Genomic DNA, 22770 nt, shown 5'->3' on the forward strand with positions numbered 1-22770 from the left:
TGCTGACACATCAAGCTGCTTTTTTTTTTTTAGGAGCTACACTTTGCTTTTTGTATATTGAGGCCGAGTACTTTCATGTTATACTATATTTTAAATCTTAACATTAATTATTTTAATTTGATGTATTCTGACACACGCTCAATAAATGCAACAGTTCTAAGACAAGGCACAGTAGCTATATGATCCCATCTTTTTGCCTTCTCTTTCCATCCCATATATCTTATCCCCTAAGTTAGGGAACAATGTTTTTTATAACAATAATCACGGAAGCATTGGAAATGCACATACGAGTTGTATGCAAGGAGACTCTTCCATACAAAAAGGTACTAAAAACATAAATGCATCAATATCTCAGGCTGCTTTTCCATTTGTGTAACCAATGTAGCTCCAATACACTATGGCTTTCCATTTTCATGTTTAAAACTAGGGCAATAGAAGGCTGACTACACACGACTCTTTCGGAGACATTATACCACCATGATATTTCTGATCACTGACAAAGCTGAGAATTCAAAATGCTACATTTCCATTCCAGTGCCTTTTTATTCAATTTACAGACCCCTGCATTGCCCCAACATTTTCTTCTAAGCAGAGGATATGTGCTCTTGTAGCATGAATCCCCAAGTAAGGTCAAAGCAGTTTGCTGCCACATAATGACAGTACCAAAGTTATTTGGGGGGACATGCTACTGTTGATAAAGCAGTTTTTTGCTAGCCCCAATTAGTAAATCATCTGTTAAAACAGGCAGTAGTTCATAGTTCTATTTCCCCTATAAGACCTTTAAAAAAATAATGTATACTAGAGGATAAAACCATCCTTGCAATATTATGATCCCAAAAGAAATGGACACAAAATACCATATATATAGAGAGAGAGAGTGTGTGTGTGTGTTTGCAGAATCATGGTAACTTCGCAGCTTTTAAAAAAGGTATGAAGCCGACTGAACCATCCACTTTAATTCTAGTTGTAAGGCCTTATTAAAATGAAGCAAAGAATTGCTTCCTTTCTGTTAGTCTCAAGTTAATTGTTTACCAACAGATGTTCTTTATATACGAAGTATAATAATGATTTCACAGTGGAAGTGTTGTATTGGATTTGATTGGCTTGATTGGCTTTTATAGATGATAATTAGTGACTTCAAAGGCAAACCGTTAACTATCCATCAGTATGAAACAAAGGCCAGTGTAATATGATTACTGGATTATATTGCCCATAAAAATGTTGTGATTAAAGCAGCTCAGTATAGTAGTAATGGCAAATAAATTTATTTCCAGGACTGTACAGCTAATTAATTAATAGCTGAACTGCAAAGGTTCATAGGTGTCTTTGGGATAATCAAGGAAGGAAAAGCTCTCAATGCCTGTACAGATGAACCTTTTTCATGCAATTTCAACTTGCAATCAGATCTCAATTACTGTGCTATCAGGCTCAAAGATCAGAGGGCTAATTGGTGAACATTTAATCAGTCACTTGCGTTAATAGATGATAGAACCCCAAGGCTACTAGTTTTAGGCTTTGAATTAGAAGAATAGGATTGAGGGCCCAATACTGTTGGACAGAGCTATGCATGCTAACTAAAGCCGAACAATGTGTTTTTTTTATTGTCACCAGTTGCATGCCTGCTAGCTTTTAATGTAGCTTCAAACTCTGGCTGCTTGGCTCTTCATCTGTTTATCTCTAAAAATATGTGTGGGATTCTCTCCACCCCACTCCTGCCAGTGGCTATAGTTAATTTATGCAGGGTATATTATTTTTGGTTCCCAGGAACCCCAAATATTTAGGTGTCAAGCTGTGTAGAAAAGCAAAAAACCAAACAAACAAGCAAAATAAAAGGATCAAGATTCTAACTTGCTACTTGTTTCTTGTCTAATTTTCTTGTTATGGAGTTAGGTATCATCTCAGTTGCCCTTCTGTTGCTCCAACCTTTGCTGAACCTCTTTTGCCTTTTAGGTGCAGCTGATGAACTTGCTCCTTTAGCTTTGAAGACCTATAATGTTCACGACGCTGGTATTGAATTGCTGTTGGATAACGTAGCTCTAGCCTGCCCCAGTGCCCCAACTATCTGTGTTGCTATCTAATTATTCATTGCTTGCTGGGTGTGTGGTTTTGCTTCTTTCTGAGAGCTGTATTCTACTTTTGTTAACTGGAATCCTTTTGCAGTTCTGTGATACAACCATACTCATTAAAAATTACCCTCTAGGGTGGCCCAGTTTTCTGCCTCACATAGTAATACTGACCCTCTTGCCTTCTTGGCTGTACATGAGCTTGACACAACTCACCTTTTTTTTTTTGCTGCAAGTTTCTGTTATATATCTACCAACTATCTTTCCTGCTCCTTTTTGGCCTTCCTTTTCTTTAAAAATATTGGTAAATGAGAAGGTGCCTAAGGAAAGACCACAAAGTAGATGAAAGGAAAAGAGGGCATTACCTCTGAACGTAAATGAGAACTTAATAGATGAAAGTTTTGAGCAAAGGCAAGAGAGCATAAAAAGGAAATAAAACTTTGTAATTTAAGGTTACCAGGGTTGAGATAATATGGAAAAGGACTGTGAAAGTAGGTGGATGCCGAAGTCCTTTTAAAGAGAGATATTAAAGATCAAAGCAATTACATTAGTGTCATTTTTTGGTGTAGCTCAGTAAATAACAGAAGACTTCCTTGTATTGTTTGTAGAAGCAGGAGTGTTGATAATCTACAGAAACATTCCAATATTCTTTGTGCTAGTATTTCCTCGTTTGCCTAGAATTGTGGCTTTGCTTATCATAATTTGATAGATAGATTTTGATGACTTCAGTCTATGATGGAATGGGGGGTGCTGGACCTGCTGAACTTTCCATAGTAGCTGGTAACAGACTGGGAGCCCACTTGCATTCTATTAATGGCATCATTAATGATTACTTGAAGACCCAGGGATATAAATAATGTTGATGAATTTGCAGTAAGTTCCCATGTTCTGTTGCTCTGGCAAGGGAATGCTCAGCCTGAAGAGTCTTGCAGAGTCTCTATCTTGATAGAAGGGGGTTTCCATAAGTGAGCAACACATGATTGACAGGTGCTTCTGGTTTAACACTGCTTGTTGCCAGACTCGAATTTCAGCCTTGCGGAAATACATGTATATCTGATAATCAAGAAGCACACTTTGTGTGGAGGTTCACTGTGACATAAGAAAACTAATTTCCTTCTATGAAGCAAACTTTGAGAAACCGCTTCTGCTAATCTCTCTCTGTCTCTCTGTCTCTCTCTCTCTCTCTCTCTCTCTCTCTCTCTCTCTCCACCCCCAAACAAACCTTAAATTCTTTTTTAACAAGTATGGAAGTCTCATTACACTGAAATGCACAGAATACATAATGCTGAAAATTAACTAGTTCAGACACAAATGGCTGTTGGAGTGGTATTTTGGGCTCCTTCCTCCTCTTAAACACTCAGATTCTCCCTGAATTCCTGGTTCATTGCAAACCGCAGCTCGACAAAACATCCAAATCAGGCAAACTGTCATTTCTGCAAAACATATTTTACCACCTGTAAACCATAGTTTACCATAGTTTAAAGTGGGTTTCCTGTTTTGGTTAAGAGGAAACAATGGTTTGTCATGAACGAGGGAACAAGAGAGAAAATTGGAAGACATGAGGGAATGGGGAGCATGTGAAACAGAAGCATAGCCTGATGCTTATATCTGGAACAGGATAATGTTTATAATCATAATATCAACTGTCAACCAAACTTTGAACTCGTTGTGTGTCTCCAGATTTCTGGGTCTTAAATAGCACTCCTTTTAAAATCTGAACCTTTGTCAATATTTTCATTGCACTGCGGGCTAGTGAAGTATATGAGGCAGTATCATAAGTGGAAGCTAACAGGCAACGGAAACAGAAGTAAGTTTAGGCAGTGAGAATTATATGGGCCTAGAAAATAATCTGAAAGTGCCTGCTGTAATTCTGACTTGCCTAGTGTCGGAGACTATGTGAAATACAGTGGAACCCCGTGTTACGTACCACCCTCCTTGTGAATGCTGCGGGTTATGAGCTCCGCTAACCCCCTTGTTGCAAACTTTGCCCCGGGATGTGAGTGGAAGGCGTGCACCGGCAGCTCGGAAGCAGCAGGAGGCGCCATTAGCGAAAGTGCGCCTCATGTTATGAGTGGTTTCAGGTTACAAACAGACCTCCGGAACGGATTAAGTTCGTAACCGGAGGTACCACTGTGAAGGGAATTTCTATGCCAAGAAAAATAGTAAATGATGAAGCACCATATCTACAAGTGGGAATTTGAAACAACTTGTATATCTCTGCTTATATATACAACAATAACAAATTTTCTAGTTCCCCCTGTTCACCCTTTGCATCATAATTGTGGATACATCCCTGAGTTTCTTCATGTTATGGGTGTGGTATGAGGAGATATATGAAAATATTTTTAATTTCAGTGAGGAGCTGTCCCTTATGCTATGCCAGTTCTTTGAACTGACCTTTACCTCATTCTGACAGAACAGGACAAGACTCTGAGTGACAATGTCCCACAATGCAATTACTGTGCGTCAGATGAGCTGGTCCCTTACAAATCACCTCGAACTTTACACATCTGCTGGCTGTCAGCATCTGCCAGGTTCATTCACCCGAAAATAATGAAAAAAAACTCTCATTATTGTGCCATAACAGGTAAAGTGTTAGGACAATTATTGGACATCCTGAGTGACCTTGTACAGTCTTAGCCAACTGCCCTTGCCAACATATTTTTGGGTCAGCCTATGGGTATGTAAAATAGAAACCCTCTTCCCCCACCCCTCCCTGCTTTTAGATGACATACAGGTTATGACTCAAGTTGGGAGTGGGAGAGAGGAGAGAAATCTGGGGATCCTGTCAGAGCATCGTTATTTTCTAAATTGCTGCTGCGCCTTCTAGAAAAAGGAAAAACAAAGTGAAGATTCAAACTTAACCGCTAAGGTGAATTCACTTGCAAATCTAGGACTTAATACATTCCCCCCCCCCCTTATATTTGACTTCAGTTTATAATGAGTACTGGCCAGCCTCAGAAATATTATGGGTTCGGTTCCAGACCAGTGCAATAAAGCAAATATTGCAATAAACTGGGACACAGTATGTAGTAGAAATGATTGATTCCTTGTAAATTAATACCACTTTGCAATATTTAGCTGCTTCAAACAGTGCTTTTGCAAAGGGCTTTAATCTCCGCTCATCTGTTGATGAGTGGAGATTAAATCCTGCTGCCATAGCTGTGTGATCTTGTTTCCTGCTGGGAACAGGGCATGCAGCCAATGCGGGGTTAAGCCCTATTTCTCCAGCTCATCAGCTGACATTACCAGTGACATCAGCTGGTGAGTGTGTGTGTGTGGGGGGGATTTCTTCAGAGCCCAAATTGGACCCCCTGCCGGGCCAAGATTAACCCATGGACCAGGGGTTCCTCACCTCTTTAATACAGGTTGACAAAAAGAGGTTAACTTCCAGTCTTAAACATACAAGTGCCAGTAAGAATATTGGCAGTGCTGCCTACCTAACAGACTTTATGTGAGCCAGGGCTTAGGAGGATTTAGTCTTGTATTCTGTTTTCAGTGCCAAAGCTCAGTCCTGAAACTTCCCAGGGTGAAAAACAGCTTCAGGGTAATTTAACCCCTTCCCCTCCCCTCATTCTGTGGTCCCAGATACCCCTATGGTTCTTACTTAAACCTTGACACATAAATTACAGCTCCCATAGTTTGGTCCTCAGAGTCAAGATACCAAGTGGCTTGGCAGTCCTAGAAAGCCTGATGCAATGGAACTTCTTTATCTTCATTTCTGTCATACGGGTGTGTGCAATGCAACATACCTTTCTGCAATGGTTTTCTTTTCAGTTCTGTGGTTGTACTTGTCAGAAGAGTACGTTCTCAAAATGTTGGTAGTGTCAGAGATTTTTTTAAAAGTTGGTGCGCTTTGCTGCAAAACGAGTTGTCAGCGGATCTAGTTCAGCTCCATGCATGCTGAATGTCTGTATTACAACCATTTTTCCTTCTCTTAATTCAGACAAATGTTTAGGGAGAACTTTTAGGGCAGTTCCTAAGTCATGGATGGTAGCATCCATATGAAATGAAAACGAAAATACACCATAGAGGAGATACTCGGCTGAGTGCAGGTTTGACCCAGCCATTGTTATTCCGTTTCCAGTTGTTGTTGTTTACCAGTTCTGTTATTTCATAGTGAAGAGATCGCCAAAGGCTCCATGTTGTTTTATTATGGTTCAGCACACCTGACGCTTGGCAAACCTTCCATCTGGAATTGCCCCTATGCTTATGATCTCAAGTAAGGCATTGCTGCATTGATTGTAACTCCCTTCGCTGCCTTCCTATATTGATACAGTGTATTGGCCCAAATTCTTTGACATTTCAAGTAGCCAGCAATACCTAATAGCTGTTTGAGTTAATCATGTCCTACAGTTATTACGGTATTTCATATATGTGGCAATACAAGTTGTTCTTTAAGCTAGATTGTTAGAATCCTAGAATTAACTCTGAACACCTTTGCTGCATTTAAAATATATTATTATTATTTTGTTTTTATACTCCAGTGTAAACTATATTTGGAATAACAGATGTGAAGTACTGTCATCTAACTGTCACACCAATTGTTCATTGTTCTGAGAAGGTCACATCATAATTCATTAACAGTAATTATTCCCTGGGTACACGCTGCACTTCTTTACCTCAATTGCTTCATTAGCCCATGAGTGATTCTCACATTCGTTGTTGCAATCAATGAAGATATATTTATAATGTACAAGTGGATGCTATTAGTTACAATATATTAACTGCCTAATTTAAAATGGAAAAGCTATCTTTATGAAGGGCAATTAACCACTAAGTGTAATTGATAATTCACATACCTATGATTAGGAAAGACAAATAATGCCAAAAGAATGATTCTGGAGAAGACATCTTTGGACATTTTAAATGGTCATAAGATGTGTGTGTCGTGCCCCCTCCCCCCCCCCCCGCTCCTGCCATGGGACCACATTTTTCAGAATTGCTTCTGATAGATATATTTTGCTTGAATTTACTTAATATGTTATCCTTAATACAAAAGGTATGGATTTTGACCTCTTTGAAAAATCATCTTATTTTCACACTCTCTTATTGTATTATTATTTAATATCATTATATACATACTTCAGCATACAAATTCCATATCCTTTACAAACCTAATATGAACAGATATAAGTAAATATACCAGTCATTCTTCAATCTCATCAACAAATAATTGTATACTGGGCAAAGCAACCCACCCTGTGATCTGCTGTTGAATGAGACAGATATATTCTTCCATCTAGCTTTGCTCAGCTCTGCCACTGCAGAGCTCCTTCATGAACCCCTCAAACTGTGGGTAGGTGGAAGTGCAATCCAGGCTTGTTTGCTCCATCAGCCTGTGATGTGGCATAAAAAAACTACAACAGGATTTCTTGCCTGCTTCTTCTGCCCTGGCCAGTGTGAACAATTAAGTTGTGTGTGCAGTGTAGCTCCACCACTCTGTGATGGCTTCCTGCAGTCCTGGTAGGTTTAGGTAACCCATTATTTTTTCATCTTTTATGAAATTGAACATAACTCTTCATTAGGTTAACCCTTTAAGGGAATCTTTACTAATGTTTAAAAAATGCTCAACATTTATTTCAACATTTTATTTACCAAACCAATGGTTTTGGTACCTCTGCATCTCCCCCCCCCCCCCAAAAATGCTGGAATACTAATGGCACTCATATGGTCCAATGAAATTTTTATACCTGTTCTCTCCTTAACCTTTATTAATATTTGTATACAAAAATTATTAACCATTCTTAATAACTGGACATTTCCGCTGAATAAGAAACGACGTCTATATCTCCAACATTCATCTTTCTCTGCATAAATCCTTTTAAACCCCCCCCCCCGGTGTCATGTACCATCTAGCTATATTTTAAAACATTCTCAACTAAATTTTATTTTGGTCTAGCTTGGTCTTACACGGGTTCCCATACTTTGTTTGAAATGCCTTTATTTTCACAGTCAAAATGGTATTCAGGTGCCATTTTGAGGCGCTTGCCAACTCAGAAGTTCTTATAGCACATGTTTATGTTTGAGTTTATGTTTACTTGGAAATAATCCCCAGTGGGTTGTATTCCTCCCTATATACGGTAATCTATAGATAGAGCCAGAAAGTTGCATCACCAAGATTTAGATGGATACTGTTTGGTGCTCATATATATATATATATATATATATATATATATATACACACGCATATATACATATACACATACATCAAACAACATAATCTGATTCTTTACATATGAGTTTGTAATACATTCTTCTCATCTTCTCATTTATTTAAATTCTGAATTCTGTAGCTGATTGATTTAATGTCTCACCGTTTTGCTCTGTCAGGATCAAGACATCTGGTCTTAAGCTGAGGTTCTGCACCAATGAAACTCAAGCTACGCGAGACAAGTTTGTAGGAAAGTTGCAGCATCTGGGCTTTGACATTGGGGTGGATGAAGTCACTGCTCCAGCACCAGCAGCATGCCGAATCCTGAAGGAACGCAACCTGAGGCCACACCTGCTTGTACATGATGGTCTGTTAGTGTTTAATGTTTTGTACACACTTGCTGTTAATTACAGTGGAGGTGGGCACTTTAAATGTGGTGCAGCCTTATTTTTGCAGTGGGAATGAAGACTTCAAGGCATACATGTTTTCAGGTCTATGGGTTAGATCCAGGAGCTCCACTCCTTTGTACATAATGCCTCTTCTGCTCAGGATAGTCCTGTTTTACACTTTGCATTAGGGCATTTCACAGGAAACGAACACTCAACCCCAAAATGTGCTTCAACAAGAGTGTTCGCAAACTTTTGCAGAAGCATGACAGCTCCTATAATGCTTGATTATTATCGGGCTGTGTGAAGTCTTGCGCTAGTCTTGCACAAGTGTTTGATGAGCAGCATTAGTAGTTACTTTTCTTCTGCACGTTATCTAACCACCTTCTTGAACCAGGAATGACAGGGAAGGAGAACCATTGAGGTAAAATTTACAGAACATACAATTTATCTTGAAATTAGAAAACATCGTTTTTGCTTTCTATAACATCACAATAGCATATATTTTTGTTTTGCTATCAAGCTGCTTCCACATGGACCTGGCAAGCTGAATATCTAGGGAGCTGGTCTTTTTGCTTACCATCATAGGAAGACGCTTCCGTGTTCTGACTTTCAGCTTCGATATCTAACACAGTGTGCCCTGTGTATCACCTAAGTGCATTTTCCACACCAGTACCAGAGGTTCCTGAGGATGTCAAGTCACTTTCTGCTGCACTTGGAATGAAGCACAGCAGAGACTAATTTATCTGCTTTGGCCTCACTGGCCCCCGTCTTATTTTAGTGCCCCATCCTCACTAGGAAGACTATTGGCAGGCTGGTTAATGGTTAATAGGACAGTGTAACAGCTGTTCTTCAGAGAGAGCTCTTTTCCCCTGAATCTTTTGGTCTCTCATTTTATCTTTAGCACACCCATGCCTTGTTACTCAGGGTGTGCCTTTTTACATGAGCCCAGTACCTGTCCACAGTTCCTCATGCTGGCCACGCCTACCTCTTGGCTGTTTGCCCTGTTGTTTCAAGACCTGACTTGGGTCATGGGTCCTAGATCTTGTCCTTTCTTGTCTTCTTTGTGGTCCTGATTTCCCTAGCTATGCTCATGAAAGCAGCTTCCATATCCAGCCATGGGCTAGGATTGCCCTTCCTTTTCCTGTGATAAAATCACTAAAGTTGAGGTCTGAGGGCCTCAGCTGGTCCCTCCAGCAGATGGCTGCATCTGGTCTATGCAGCTGGAAATGAAAAACTTGATTGATCTGGCTCAGGAGATTAAACAACAACATGGTTCTAGTTGATGCGCATGGCCTTAGTCCCTTACGTTACAAAAATTGGGTTGGCTTAACATCTGGATCGACCAGGGTGCTCATGGGATTTCACTGGAGAGCAACCCCTCAACCTAATAATAAGTGCAGTAATGTTTGACTCTGTTTCTGACTAGACTTCTCAAGATCTTATGCCCATGTGCTCCTTGAGAGAACAGTGTTTGGGAATTGTGAATGAAGAGGTACCAGGGTGAAAGTGCAGGTTGCAGGAGAGAGATGAAGGAAGAGGTTGCCCTCAAGATCAGACAGGGAAAGAAGGGGCGGCAGCATTAATTGAGGAAACGAAAGGTGAGGGAATAAAAAAGGCAGAGCCTCAAAATGATACTAAAAGGGGAATAAATATTGGAGGATGCAATTATGTCCCTTTCTGTGTAACCACAACCTAAAATGAGGAAATGGTTAATGAGAAAGTTGTTATCTGTTCTGTTTTATCATAATCTCTGCAGGGATTCATTCCAAACATGTCGTCTTGTAATGACTGCCTGGGTGAAAAGCTGCTTATCTACTTGCTATGTCCAAACATATTGGGCATATTGTATTTTCCAGTAAAATGTATTTCATTTAGTGTTGTGCTGAACCTTTTGATCCCATCTGTTTTTGGGCAGCTTGAAGAGGGTGGAGATGAAGTAAAGTGGCCTTTGGAGAGATGGGATGGGGAACCTCTAATAAATTTTGTGGGGGGCAGCAGAAAGGTTTACTTGTACTTTTTCTTTGATAAGATACAAAAAAAGAAGAAACAATAAATAGTACCCATGTTGAAAACAAAACAGAACGTTACCAAAAATGGAAAAATTGTTATTGTAGTTAACCAGACCTTAACCTAATATGGTATTTATAAAAATAAAGTGTTTACTTTATTAAACAGCATGAAGCCCTTAGCACAAAAGCTCACATATTTCTAGAAGACCATGCGACCATGCAGTGTGTGGTGGATAACATTGGTCTTTCTAGGACATGGTGTCAGGATGTAAGCTTTTGTGCAAAGAGTTCTGTACTACTGCAAGCACAAGTGGGCTCTTCTAATGGGCTTTTTTAAAAGGTTCCATGTTTCAGAAAAGCTCATTCATGTTTGCAGCAGTGCAGGGCTATTGGCACTAAGGTGTCCTAGAAAGGCCATGTGACTACAGGGGAGAAAAAAGGGTTTGAAGAGGTAAAAAGTCTGATCTGCCAACTGATACATTTATTAATGTAATACAGACCCTCAACCTATAAAATTTCTCCAGAGTTTTTGTTTGTTTTCCCAGAAAATAGGCAGAACAAACAATGAGACCTTGTGAAATAAGGACTAGGGCTTGATGCAACAGTAGTTCTAATCTGAGCATCATTTTTAAAACTTGAATTCTTCTTCTTCACCATCAAGACCACGGTTTCAGATATGCCAATTTGCCTTGTAATTCAAAAGAGTCACTTTTGGAAATACAGCTGATGTACACTTTTGTTCTTCAGTTTCATCCAAAAACATAACAAAAATGCTGAGCTGCAACTTTGGGGTGTCAAGTTCATTCCAAATGACGATTATCTGCTTGCAATCTCATAGATGCACTTGCTTGGTTCTCCAGCAATCAAGTGTCTGCATTCTGAGATGTGCTGCGGCTTGTGACCTGACCTTAGGTCTTGCACTGCTAGCAAAGAAGTGCTCAGAATGAGGATGCGTTTCACTGGAATAAAGCATAATTTTACACTGGTATCGCAACAAAGGTGTGCCAGTTAGGTAACATCAAAAGGGAACATTTTGATTTCGATGTTTCAGAATTTAGCAGCATGTAATGCAGAATAAAGGTAAAGGGACCCCTGACCATTAGGTCCAGTCGCAGATGACTTTGGGGTTGCTGCGCTCATCTCGCCTTATTGGCCGAGGGAGCCGGCGTACAGCTTCCGGGTCATGTGGCCAGCATGACTAAGCCACTTCTGGCAAACCAGAGCAGTGCACGGAAACGCTGTTTAGCTTCCCGTTGGAGTGGTATCTATTTGTCTACTTGCACTTCGTGCTTTCGAACTGCTAGGTTGGCAGGAGCTGGGACTGAGCAACGGGAGTTCACCCCGTCATGGGGATTCGAACCAACGACCTTCTGATCGGCAAATCCTAGGCTCTGTGGTTTAACCCACAGCGCCACCTGCAGAATACACACTAGCAAAATCCAGAAAGAATTGGCTGTGGATGGCAAGCTGCTGTTGATTTATAAGTTTTGGTTGCTTGGGTTTTTCAAGTTCCTTTCCAGTGTTCTTCCATTGTGTTTTACGGCGTGCGCACACACAGAAGTGGAATTGCCATGTGGAATGCTTTAGTTCAGGAAGCTGATCAGTCATGCTGTCTTCCAGAATGTTCCATACCATTCTCTCAACCCTGTTTTTCATTATTTCCCCACAACAGTCAGTCAGCTACATTCACACAATACATTTCAAGCGGTATTAATACCACATTGAACAATCAAAGAATTCTGTAGTTTGTTAAGGGTGCTGAGAGTTGTTAGGAAGCCCCTTTTCACCTCACAGAGCTACAGTTTCCAGAATTCCATGTGAAGAGGGATGAATTGTGAAGCCACTCTGAGACCAACTCTTGGCACCCTTAAAAAACTACAGCTCCCACAATTCTTTGGGGGTGGAAGCCATGTTGTTGATTTTAAGTGGTGTTGTAGTGCTTTATACGTATGGTGTGAGTGTGACCTAAGTTCACTCCTCATTGATGTTTGGTTGTTGTTGTTTTCATTCATCATAGTTTTTTCCTAAATATTTTTTTTGCTTCTGCAACCTTTGGAATCCTGTGAGCCTGCTGATACCTCCCTCTTGTGGCTGGGTTGTGCCATTTTGACTATGTAGTTCTTGGTGTGTAGATCCTTGAATTCACTTTTGGTGTATCAGACAGAGTAGTTCAGCCTTCCCCCCACCCCCTAAAGAATAGTCAGAACAGCAGTGATAAGTCAATGAAAAGTTGAAGAAAGGGTAGCAAATATATGGCTTCCTGAAATAATTTGATTTTTCTGCCCCTTAGATCTTATCCCAGAATTTGCTGATATTGGTAGAGCAAACCCAAACTGTGTGGTGGTTGGTGATGCAGCAGACAACTTTTCTTACAAAAACCTTAATGCTGCCTTCCAAGTGCTCATTGGTTTGGAGAATCCAGTTCTGATATCTCTAGGAAGAGGGTAAGTTAATCAATTTATTTATAGTTCTCAGAAATATTGGGGATGCCAAAAATATATGTGTGCTGCTTGCTTCCCCTTCCAGCCTCAAGTTCTTTTGCTGTATTTTGACTTCTTTTTTGAAGCCCAGAATTAGGGAGAATTATGCTACTATTGCACTGCTCTTTGCATTATCTTCTTAATAACTTCTTTCCCCATGGTTTTGTCTGTTATTGCTCCGTATTAGACGTATGTTTGCAAAGACTACCATGTATTCCGCCCCCCCCTCTAGCTCCCATTTTTAAAAGCACAGGAGAACAGCAACTGTCTCAGTAGCCTTTAGAACAACATGAAATCCGTTTTGCACCTAACACAGCCTAATTTTATTAAGACTGCCTAACACTTGCTGCACACCATTTAGGATGTTTATAAGCTACAGGCTCTTGGGCTTCAACATCATTCCCAGCCCTTTATCTCCCTCTATCTCTTTGTTATGTTGCTTTGCTTAATATCCATCCTAAAGAAGTACTGATCCCTAAAAGCAATTCTCAACCAGTGTAACTGTTTTCAGTAGGGGTAATATGCTTGCGGACTGCTGTCCTTACCAACATTTTTGCAGCAGCATTTTTTTCACTAGTTGCAATTTCTGGACCATCTTCAAGGGCAGTCCCATGTAGGTTGCATTACAGTAATCCAGTTTGGAGATTACCAGAGCATGAGTAACTATGGCCAGGCTATCCCTATTTAGAAATAGCTGAATCTGCGTAGAGGTACTCCTAATCCTCAAGTCCACCTGGGCCTTGAGTGACAAAGATGGTTCCAGGAGCTCCACAAACAACACAGTTTCTCCTTCATGGGAAATGCAACCCACTATGAACATACTAATAACACCTCACTCCAAACCCCCTGATGACAGCAGCCTCATATAGAAGTTAAATAACATGGGATCCCTCAAGAAAGCTTCCATGGGAGCTGAGCACCAATCATCCTATGCTATTCTCTGAAATTGTCCTTGCAGGTAGGAGCAAAACCACTTTAAACTCATGCCTCCAACTCCCTCAGACAGTATCATGTTCAATGCTGTCCAAAGCCATGGAGAGGTCAAGGAGAATCAACAGGCTTGCCCTCCCCCCTGCCCTTTTCCTGACAGAGGTCATCAACCAGAGCAACTAAAGCTGAGACTTCATTGAAATGGGTCTAGAATGATAATCAGTTTTATACAAGCATACCTGAAGCTGCTCTACCACCACGTTCTTGAGCACCTTGCTGGGAGCATGTACACACTGGGCACCCAGCAGCCCTGATTTAAGACTGTGCCTCTAACCTTGATTCTTTAGAGAATAACTCCCAGTGAACTTGGTAGGTCTTTCTTCTGAGTGGACCTTCTTTGATGTGGCTGATAGCTCCTTGTATCCCATTGATCTCAATGTGGTGCACCTTGATCCCTTAAGCATGATTACTTGGAAGAAAGCCCAAGTGAATTCAGTGCCGTTTACTAAATGGGTCAATGGCTGGAGCTTTTAATGCACTGGACAGTATCGGAGTGCATCCATTTTGTTTTATTCCTTGGAGCTGTCCCATAGGAGGCAGCTTTGATTTATTTCTAAACAGCTGTAAGGCTTTCTCAGAGTAGTGATGCAGGTAGTTCAGTGGAGCTAAGTAGGGGTCTGCTGTGATTGTTGACTTCCTCTGAGTGTGTTGGGGAAACAGACCAAGTCTTACTTGGAGTGAAGTAAATGTTGCAGAAATATGAAGTGTACAAGACCTTTGTAATTCAAACCTCCTCTTTAGGCTTGTAACATCTTCCATAAAGGAGATTACTTTGCTTTGTGTGAGAAGGTGACATTAAATTTGCTTTGATTCAAAATTGAGCTTCTGTGGTAGCATCTAGCTTGCAGCAGCAGTGCTTTCAGCAGTTATTTGTTTTCATGTGGTATTTCAGTAGAAATCTCTCTCTCTCTCTCTCTCTCTCTCTCTCTAAAACAGAAAAGTATAGATAGAGTTCACTTCTTAAAAATTACTTTGAAGAAATAAACTAGCATTCTTTCAGCTGAAGTTTTAGTGTGCTCACTTAGAAACCCAGAGCATTAGACTTACTGGAGCAGAATGCTCTCCTTGTGAAACTGGAGTGATTTACATTTAGCATCTGTTTTGGGCTGAGAGTGGGAATTGGCTTTGTAATTTCTTCTGTCATGCCACTGTCAGAAAATTAAGCTGTTTACGCTAGACTATAGAAGGTTAATGGCTGTTCTAGCAAAGGTCAAGTGGTCATTTTAAAGAGAGGCTATGCTGAATAATCGAAAATGGCAGAAGGATAAAGCATAAAATCTTATCTGACTGCTCATCCTATACATTTCTGCTCTCTACCTATCTGTCTTGGGACTTGAAAGAAAACACTTGCCTTATACTGATTGTCTCTCTTACTATTTCTAGAAAAGAAATATGCTAAATAAGATTCTGAATATTCACTAAAAGAAAGGCCCTGGCTTCATTCCTGAGCATAGTTTATTTGGAGTAAGTTCTACCTCAGCATTTCTAAAGAAACATGGTTAAAATAATTGGTCAGCTTAGGTGGCAAACCCCCAGACCACTTAATCTTGTGTTTCTGGTTTGGCTAGTCAGTGAGATTCTTCACTTAAAATGGAAGAAGAAAGAGTGTTTATGGTGTGTATGTACAGAAGGGAGTTATGGCTTATTGCCACCATCTTGGTGGCATATACACCCATTTAGTAGTAGTATTTAGTAGTAGTAGTAATAATAATAATAATAATAATAATAATAATAATAATAATGTCATAGGACTCAACTGGACAAGAGACCAGGCCTCCCACTTCTCTCACATTTTTGTCAAAAGCAACCATAGCGAACACACCAAATTAGTTCATGGAAGGTGAAGTTATCAGGGACTCTTGGTCAGGATGTCTGTGTATTGTCTCCAGTACTGGAAGCGGTAACCTTCTGAATGCCAGGTGCTGAGGAGCACAAGTGGGGAGGGTGCCACTGCGCAAATGTGTTTCTTGCAGGCTTCCTTATAGGGAACAGGATGCTGGACTAGATGGGCCTTTGGTTTGATCCAGCGAAGCTATTTGTATGTTCTTAAGATCTAAAAATACTTGAATCTAATTTTAACCTTTTCATTTCCAGGCGTTATTATAAAGAAACAGATGGCTTAAAACTTGACGTTGGGGCATATATGAAGGCATTGGAGGTATTTTATAGTTCAAAGGGATATGTTTATTGCAAGCATCGCACTGCACAACCGCATTCGTTTGTATTGATCAGCATGTGGACACAATTGGATAGAGGTTTCTTATATTAGAAATTGCAAGTGGGTCTCTGTCTTTCTTGGCCCCCCTTTTTTTGGAAATAAACGTTTTAAAAAGTCCTTGTTACTTTGGTGGTGCTGATTATTTGGAGGAGAGTAAATATATTCAGCCGTAAGAACAATGCACAGCTCTCTCATTTACTTTGGAACCTTTTGCTCTGTAAAGCTTAGGAGTACAGTGGTGCCCTGCAAGACGAATGCCTCGCAAGACGAAAAGCCCGCTAGACGAAAGGGTTTTCCGTTTTTGAGTTGCTTCGCAAGACGAATTTCCCTATGGGCTTGCTTTGCAAGACGAAAATGTCTTGCGAGTCTTGAGATTTTTTTTCGCTTTCCCCCCCCTTTATCTAAGCCGCTAAGCCTTTAATAGCCTTTTAGCAGCTAAGCCGCTAAGCCTTTAATAGCCGCTAAACCGCTAATAGCGCTAATCCGCTAAGCCGCTAATAGGGTTGCTTCGCAAGATGAAAAAACCGCTAGACGAAGACACTCGCGGAACGGATTAATTTTGTCTTGCGAGGCACCACTGTAAATGCATTTCACAAACTGAGGGGCAGAGCTAAGAAGTGGGCAGGGAGGTAGCTCATCAATTTTATATGTTAACAACTGACAAGGTTCTAAAACTTCCGAATGGGTTTTATGATCCCTAAAAATGCCAATATATGGATGGAAGACGGCATGCAAAGACAGTGGTGTTGTGGGGGCCCATGTGCTATACTTGTCTATCTTTATAGCAGCAGTCCATATCACCTGTGAGCTGTGACAGTGCTTTAGCAAATAATGTAGCACAAAAGCCTGTTGCCTCCTCGAAGGTGGCTTGCCAAGCGCCTACCTCTTAATTTCCCCAAGATTTCAAGTCTTCATTTGGAAAGGCCTCATTTGTTGCTACTTTTATCTGCTGACCTTAATTTCCTTCAATTTTTGTATTATTTTGCTGTTGCTGAATTTATTATTGTTGTTGACCTGTATTGTTCTGAGCTGCCTTGGGAATGTTTGTATTGAAGGGTGGCATATAAATGCATAAATAAATAAAATATCCTTAACCATAGCCTTTGACCTTAATTTACAAAAACGCACAACACAATTGTGGTTGGAAACGTATTGCTCCTGTGATGGTGCCACCTTGCCGTTGTCAGTGGTGGCCAGTAAAGAGAAATGGAAACAGGAGAACTCACTGTGATAATAATGCTCCTATCACAGAGTGAGTGTTCCTCCACAATTGTGAGGGAGAGGAACTCAAGGCAGTGTTCCCATGCTGCACATAGCATGTAATTCTCACCAGAGTATGTGCCAGAGTCTGTAGGCATGCACTTGCATCTTTGAAAGATTAGGCTGCAAGTAGCTTGAAAGAAAAAGGCAGGCTATGTTAGTAGTGGTATGTCAGCAATGAGCCAAAGCATGAAGAGACTGTTTCTATCAATTGCAGCATGCCTGTTATATGCTACTTTTTGTGATACCATTACATTCTTTTCAAGTAGCCCACAGAAACTCATAGCTTTTTTAAAAAAACAAAAACAAACAAACAAACAAACCCAATTTCTGGATAGTTTCAAAGAACATGTTAGGCTTATTACCAAAAAATATAGGTGTACATTGGAAAATTGCACAATTATTTACACATGACTATGATGATGATGATGATGTGCCTTATTTGTGTGTAAATCAATAAGACACCTTTGTTTTGAAAGTTAACCGTGTTAATTTTGTTTTCTCGTCTAGTATGCATGCGATATTCAAGCGGAGGTGGTGGGAAAGCCAGCCAAAATGTTTTTCCAGTCAGCCTTGAAAGAAATGGGCATTGAACCACACCAGGTAAGCTTTCTTGATTAATACCATCTGCGCCGATTCTAGCAATACCTCCAGGGGGTGGTTTGGAAGGGAAAATATAATCAAACCATCTACTTTCACAAAAGGTGGTATAACATGGGAACTGCGAACTCACAAAGAACTTCTGCTCCTCTTCTGTGAAAAGAAAAATTGCATGGTTCCCATGTTAAATTGCTCACTCATGGAGATTACTCACATGAGTTGGGTACTGTTTAGTTTCTTTTATTTTCCTTTACTTCCTCCACCCCACTTTTTAAAGGATGAGTTGGCCATAGAGTATTTGCTTGAATACATTCATAGTGCAGAATGCAATTTAAAAAAATGACTTCTTATCTTTACCAAATCTTGAGTGAGTTTTGACATTGTAGGATCCACTAGCTCATGTCTGTCAGGGACCAGATTCCTCTTCATTGGATAATGGAGATGAGGACTCCTTTAAGTAAAGCTGGTGGCCATCATTACAACTATCACTTCCAACTATTTTCTCCCCAAGCTTTCATACAATACATTTCTCTCCCAAAGCAGTCTTCAGTATTGTTTCAGATTTAAAAGCAATTAAGTTCTTAAACACGTTTAAGACAATAATATTATACTGCTTTTCTTTTATGTGCCATAGCCTTTTAATTTACTCTATCATGTTATACAGAAGTTGGAGGAAAAACATGCCCTGGCTCCAGTTTAAGCCAGTGGTATAAGTCCTCCTGCGACAGCACAAACTTTCACTTGGAAGGAATAAGAGTTATGAATTACAAGATAATAATTCCATCCAGTGGTTTGGATGATATAAAGAAAAACAACAGCATGTGTTGTGTCTTAGAACCTAGAGCTGATGCTCTGACCCTGTATTTCATGCTTTGTTTGTTTTATCGTATTATAGAATATAGGCATTGAGAAGAAATAGTAAGTCATCGAGGCTCAGTTGTCTGTTGGATGATTGTCCCTTAAATAGATTTTAGAAGGGTGATGTTCATTCTAATTTTGAAAATATCAGACTTTGGAATTTGAAATCAAAGGAAGCTTTTCCTTTTATATCACATTCCAAAGTTCTTCTTTTTTGAGTGTGTGTGCCTTCTGTATCCATTCCCTGTTTATTCTCTCTTACATTCTAACATTCGGGAACACGTTGACCCCCTTTTATACACAGTTGTTGTTTAGTCGCATTTACGCACACACAGAGTCTTACAACTGTCTGGCACTATGGTAGTGTGGCAAAACGGTTAGAGTGTTGGACTATGACCTGCGAAACCAGGGTTCGAATCCCCACCCAGCCATGAAGCTCAGTGGGTGACCTTGGACCAGTCAGCGTCTCTTAACCTAACCTACCTCACAGGGTTGTTGTGAGGATGAAATGGGGAAGAGAAGGCACACCACCTTGAGATCCTTGAAAGATAAGGTGGTCTATAAACTTAATAAATAGATATATAGTTCTTCCTTCTTCCTTGTCTGCTTCCCCACCAGCACCACACAGCTGTCTCTCGAACCATAGTGCTGATAGCTTCACACAGTTCTATATGGAATATTCATAAATATTATATAACCCTTCAGCAACTGCACGGAGGTCATTTCAATACAAAGTCATTATTCTACCGCCAATACAACCTCAAAGCCTGTAGCCTGTGTTTCCCACAGTTGTTTGTGTGGCTTTTTTATACCAGTTGTTTATCTGATTTTGAAATTGCAGAAAGAGAGTTGTCTTGCCAGTGTTCTGCACTTTCATTTGTTAATCTTATTTTGCTCACTGCAACCATCATGTGCCCTAACATTGTCCAAATGGTGTGGCTTTGACCACAGTAAATAACAGTAGAGGTAATTATTCCTGTGATACAAAATCCTATAGAATCCTTCCCCACACAGGCAGACATATAAATGAAAGAAAGCTTTTTATGGCATTTAGTCATACTATTTTTTTTTTAAAAAATGGCTTTTTATCCCTTATTTTGCCAGGGGTTCCTGAAAATGCTGCTCTGTGACTTCTTTTTCCTTTTTAAAGACAAGCAGTCTGTTAAAATCCTGATCCTGGATTTTAATCCTGATCTTCTTTCCTAGTTATCACGTAGCTAAGCTATATGTTTCACTTTTTGTAATCTTCCTTCACAAGTCAATCCTTAAAGCACTTTTAACTGTTTTTGCCACTCTTCCCCAAGCTCTTTCCAATTTGTTGCTATCTTTCTAGTAATGAGATGGCCAGGACCGAACACAGCATTCCACTTGTGCTAATCCATTAATCCCAGTTTGAAGGGCCCAGTGAACCAAAAAAGAAAACAGAAAACACTGCCACTTATTTTTTTAAAAACACCACACACATATGATGAAAAGGTGGGCAGATTTTGAGGAAAAAGCTCAGTGGACTTGCATCTGGTTGTTTTAAAAGGAAGCAACACAGGAACTATATAAACCCTATTCAGACACTCAGCCTCCTCAGGTGTAAACAAAAATTGGGATAAATGGGAGGGGGTTTGCCAGCCCTGTCCCCTCCAGTATATCATCTGTATGTGATTCAGAGCCTTCAGTGTGTTTGAAGGCAAAGGTGTCTGAAACAAGATGCTGCTATTTTGAACTCTGTAGTGCTATAGGAACATTAGCATTCAGACTGCTCAGTAGGGCAAGACTTGAGAAACCATTGCTGGTAGTGTTGTGCTTAGATTTCCATTGTCTTAACAAGGAGATGGCTCTTCCTTGTTGTGCTTGGCTTGTACTACCCAGAAAGATGTCTCAGTGCCTCACAGTGTTTGTTTCCATTTTTTTAATGGTTGACTGAGATGAAATTAATTAGGGACCAGCAACAAAACGTGCTCCCATTCAGAATTCCAACAGGAATGTATAGAAATACACATGGTATGGAAAAAGTAGATAGGGAAAAGTTTTTTCTCCCTCTGTTGTAATACCAGAACTTGTGGATGTCCAGTGATGCTGAATGCTGGAAGATTCAGGACATATAAAAGAAAGGTTATAAGGTATATAAACAATGGAACTTGCAGCAATGACCACCAACCTGGATGGCTTTAAAAGAGGATTAGACATATTCATGGAGGGATCAGATTCATGGAGGGACAGTGGATTCTACCTCCACTGTCAGAGATAGTGAATACCAGTTGTTTGAGGCTCAACTTACTTGCTGTGAAACAGACAGACGTGTTCTTTTCACCTGAGCAATGCATGTATTTTGTACACATCCCCCCACCCTACACATAGATTATCTTTCACACGCGAAGCAGCCACAAGGAATGGCTCAAGAATGCAGCCATAATCATTGTGATTTGGGGGGAAATAGCTGACAGTTTTATCTAGTACATCGAGCTTGTCTGTTCATGCATGCAAGGGTTGTTGCGCGTGTTGGTATCTGCCTAGGATGATAAAAAAGGGCCTAGCATGCTGACATTCACCTCATAAAATTGTTCAGGCCCATTTATGTATTGCACTTAAATATAAAATTAGCTGTATCATTAAATCATTGTAAATTCCCATCTGTGCTTTATCAAACATTACAGTGGGCTTTCCCCCACCTTTCTTCATTTTGCCACTGCAATGTCTTAAACTGTTTCACTGCGGCAGAGCTAGACAGTGGCTAAAGTTTGAATTTTTTGGAGTTTCTTTAATCAATAAAGTTATCACCAGTCATTTCCCTTGATAACTGCTTTGTAAAGAGAACCTGACTTTGCTTGCTACAGCTGAGATGTTTTCAACCTGCTCTTGGAATAGAAGGTACTCCCTAAAGTCCAATTTTCATTTTAACCTTTCCTCAATAGCCTAGAAAAAAAACCAGATTGCTGGTATTACTTTAATAGAAAGGAAATTTAAACCTCTTAGAGGTAACCTGCCCCTTCTTATGATTCAGTAATATGACAAAGAATAACACATCTTTAAAGGTTACTGAAATAGCCTAATTCATATGTTTTAGGACTGCTGTAACAGTGGGTGATTTTTACTGTATTACGCTAAAACCTAAATAATGTTAAGGTTCCAGTACTTTAATGTCATCATAAAAAGGTCTATCTGAAGCAAATTGTCCTGCTCTAATGGGAGTTGCAATGGGTCACACAAGAGTGCATAAACTACTGGTAGTTGCAAATTCCTGATTCTGATAGTGCCAAATATAGGTATGAAATGGTGCATAAGAATGCATCCCTCGTTCCCATGGGTCCATGAGGCAACTTTCCCACCTTGTCCCAATGTCATTATGCTGCACTAAAAGCAAGAAGGCGATTTGCCTAGTTAGAAACCTCTGCTTGGTGCAGTACATCCTGGATATCATTGAAAAACAGAAACAATCCACAAATGTGAGGCTGGTTGAAAACTTGAGAGTATGAATAGTGGCTTTATGTTTTCTCACTGAGCTGGAGTGCTGCATGCACACTGGTGGCATGGGAGTAAACTAGCATGGAAGGACAGGTAAACATCACTCTGGCCCTGCCTCACAGCTCTTCAGTCAGCAAGTGGTGTAGCCTCCTGTTTTGCCACCCTATTTTTGTCCAGGTACCTTAGCAGATACATCAAGAGCAATATTATTTTAAACCAATGACAACACACCTGAGCTGCTGCTTTCTCAATGGTAATAGAAGATTGGAAAGCTGGAATGATCTTGGACTCGT

At 40.2% G+C, this 22770-nt stretch overlaps 1 protein-coding gene across 3 annotated transcripts in view; it reads left to right on the forward strand.

Moving 5' to 3' along the window:
* The window catches only part of LHPP (phospholysine phosphohistidine inorganic pyrophosphate phosphatase), a 113523-nt gene that overhangs the window by 5872 nt on the left and 84881 nt on the right, over positions 1–22770 (forward strand). For all 3 annotated transcript variants that reach the window (XR_013986360.1, XM_081005325.1, XM_081005324.1), the window contains exons 2-5: positions 8397–8584; positions 12906–13059; positions 16180–16243; positions 18074–18166. Coding sequence is in view for 2 of the 3 variants with exons in the window: in XM_081005325.1 (XP_080861451.1) it covers positions 8397–8584; positions 12906–13059; positions 16180–16243; positions 18074–18166 (499 nt within the window). In the remaining variant the exon portion in view is untranslated. The remainder of the gene's footprint in view (positions 1–8396; positions 8585–12905; positions 13060–16179; positions 16244–18073; positions 18167–22770) is intronic.

The sequence above is a fragment of the Podarcis pityusensis genome (genome assembly GCF_964106645.2).
Source record: "Podarcis pityusensis genome assembly, chromosome: 5".
Taxonomy (NCBI): domain Eukaryota; kingdom Metazoa; phylum Chordata; class Lepidosauria; order Squamata; family Lacertidae; genus Podarcis; species Podarcis pityusensis.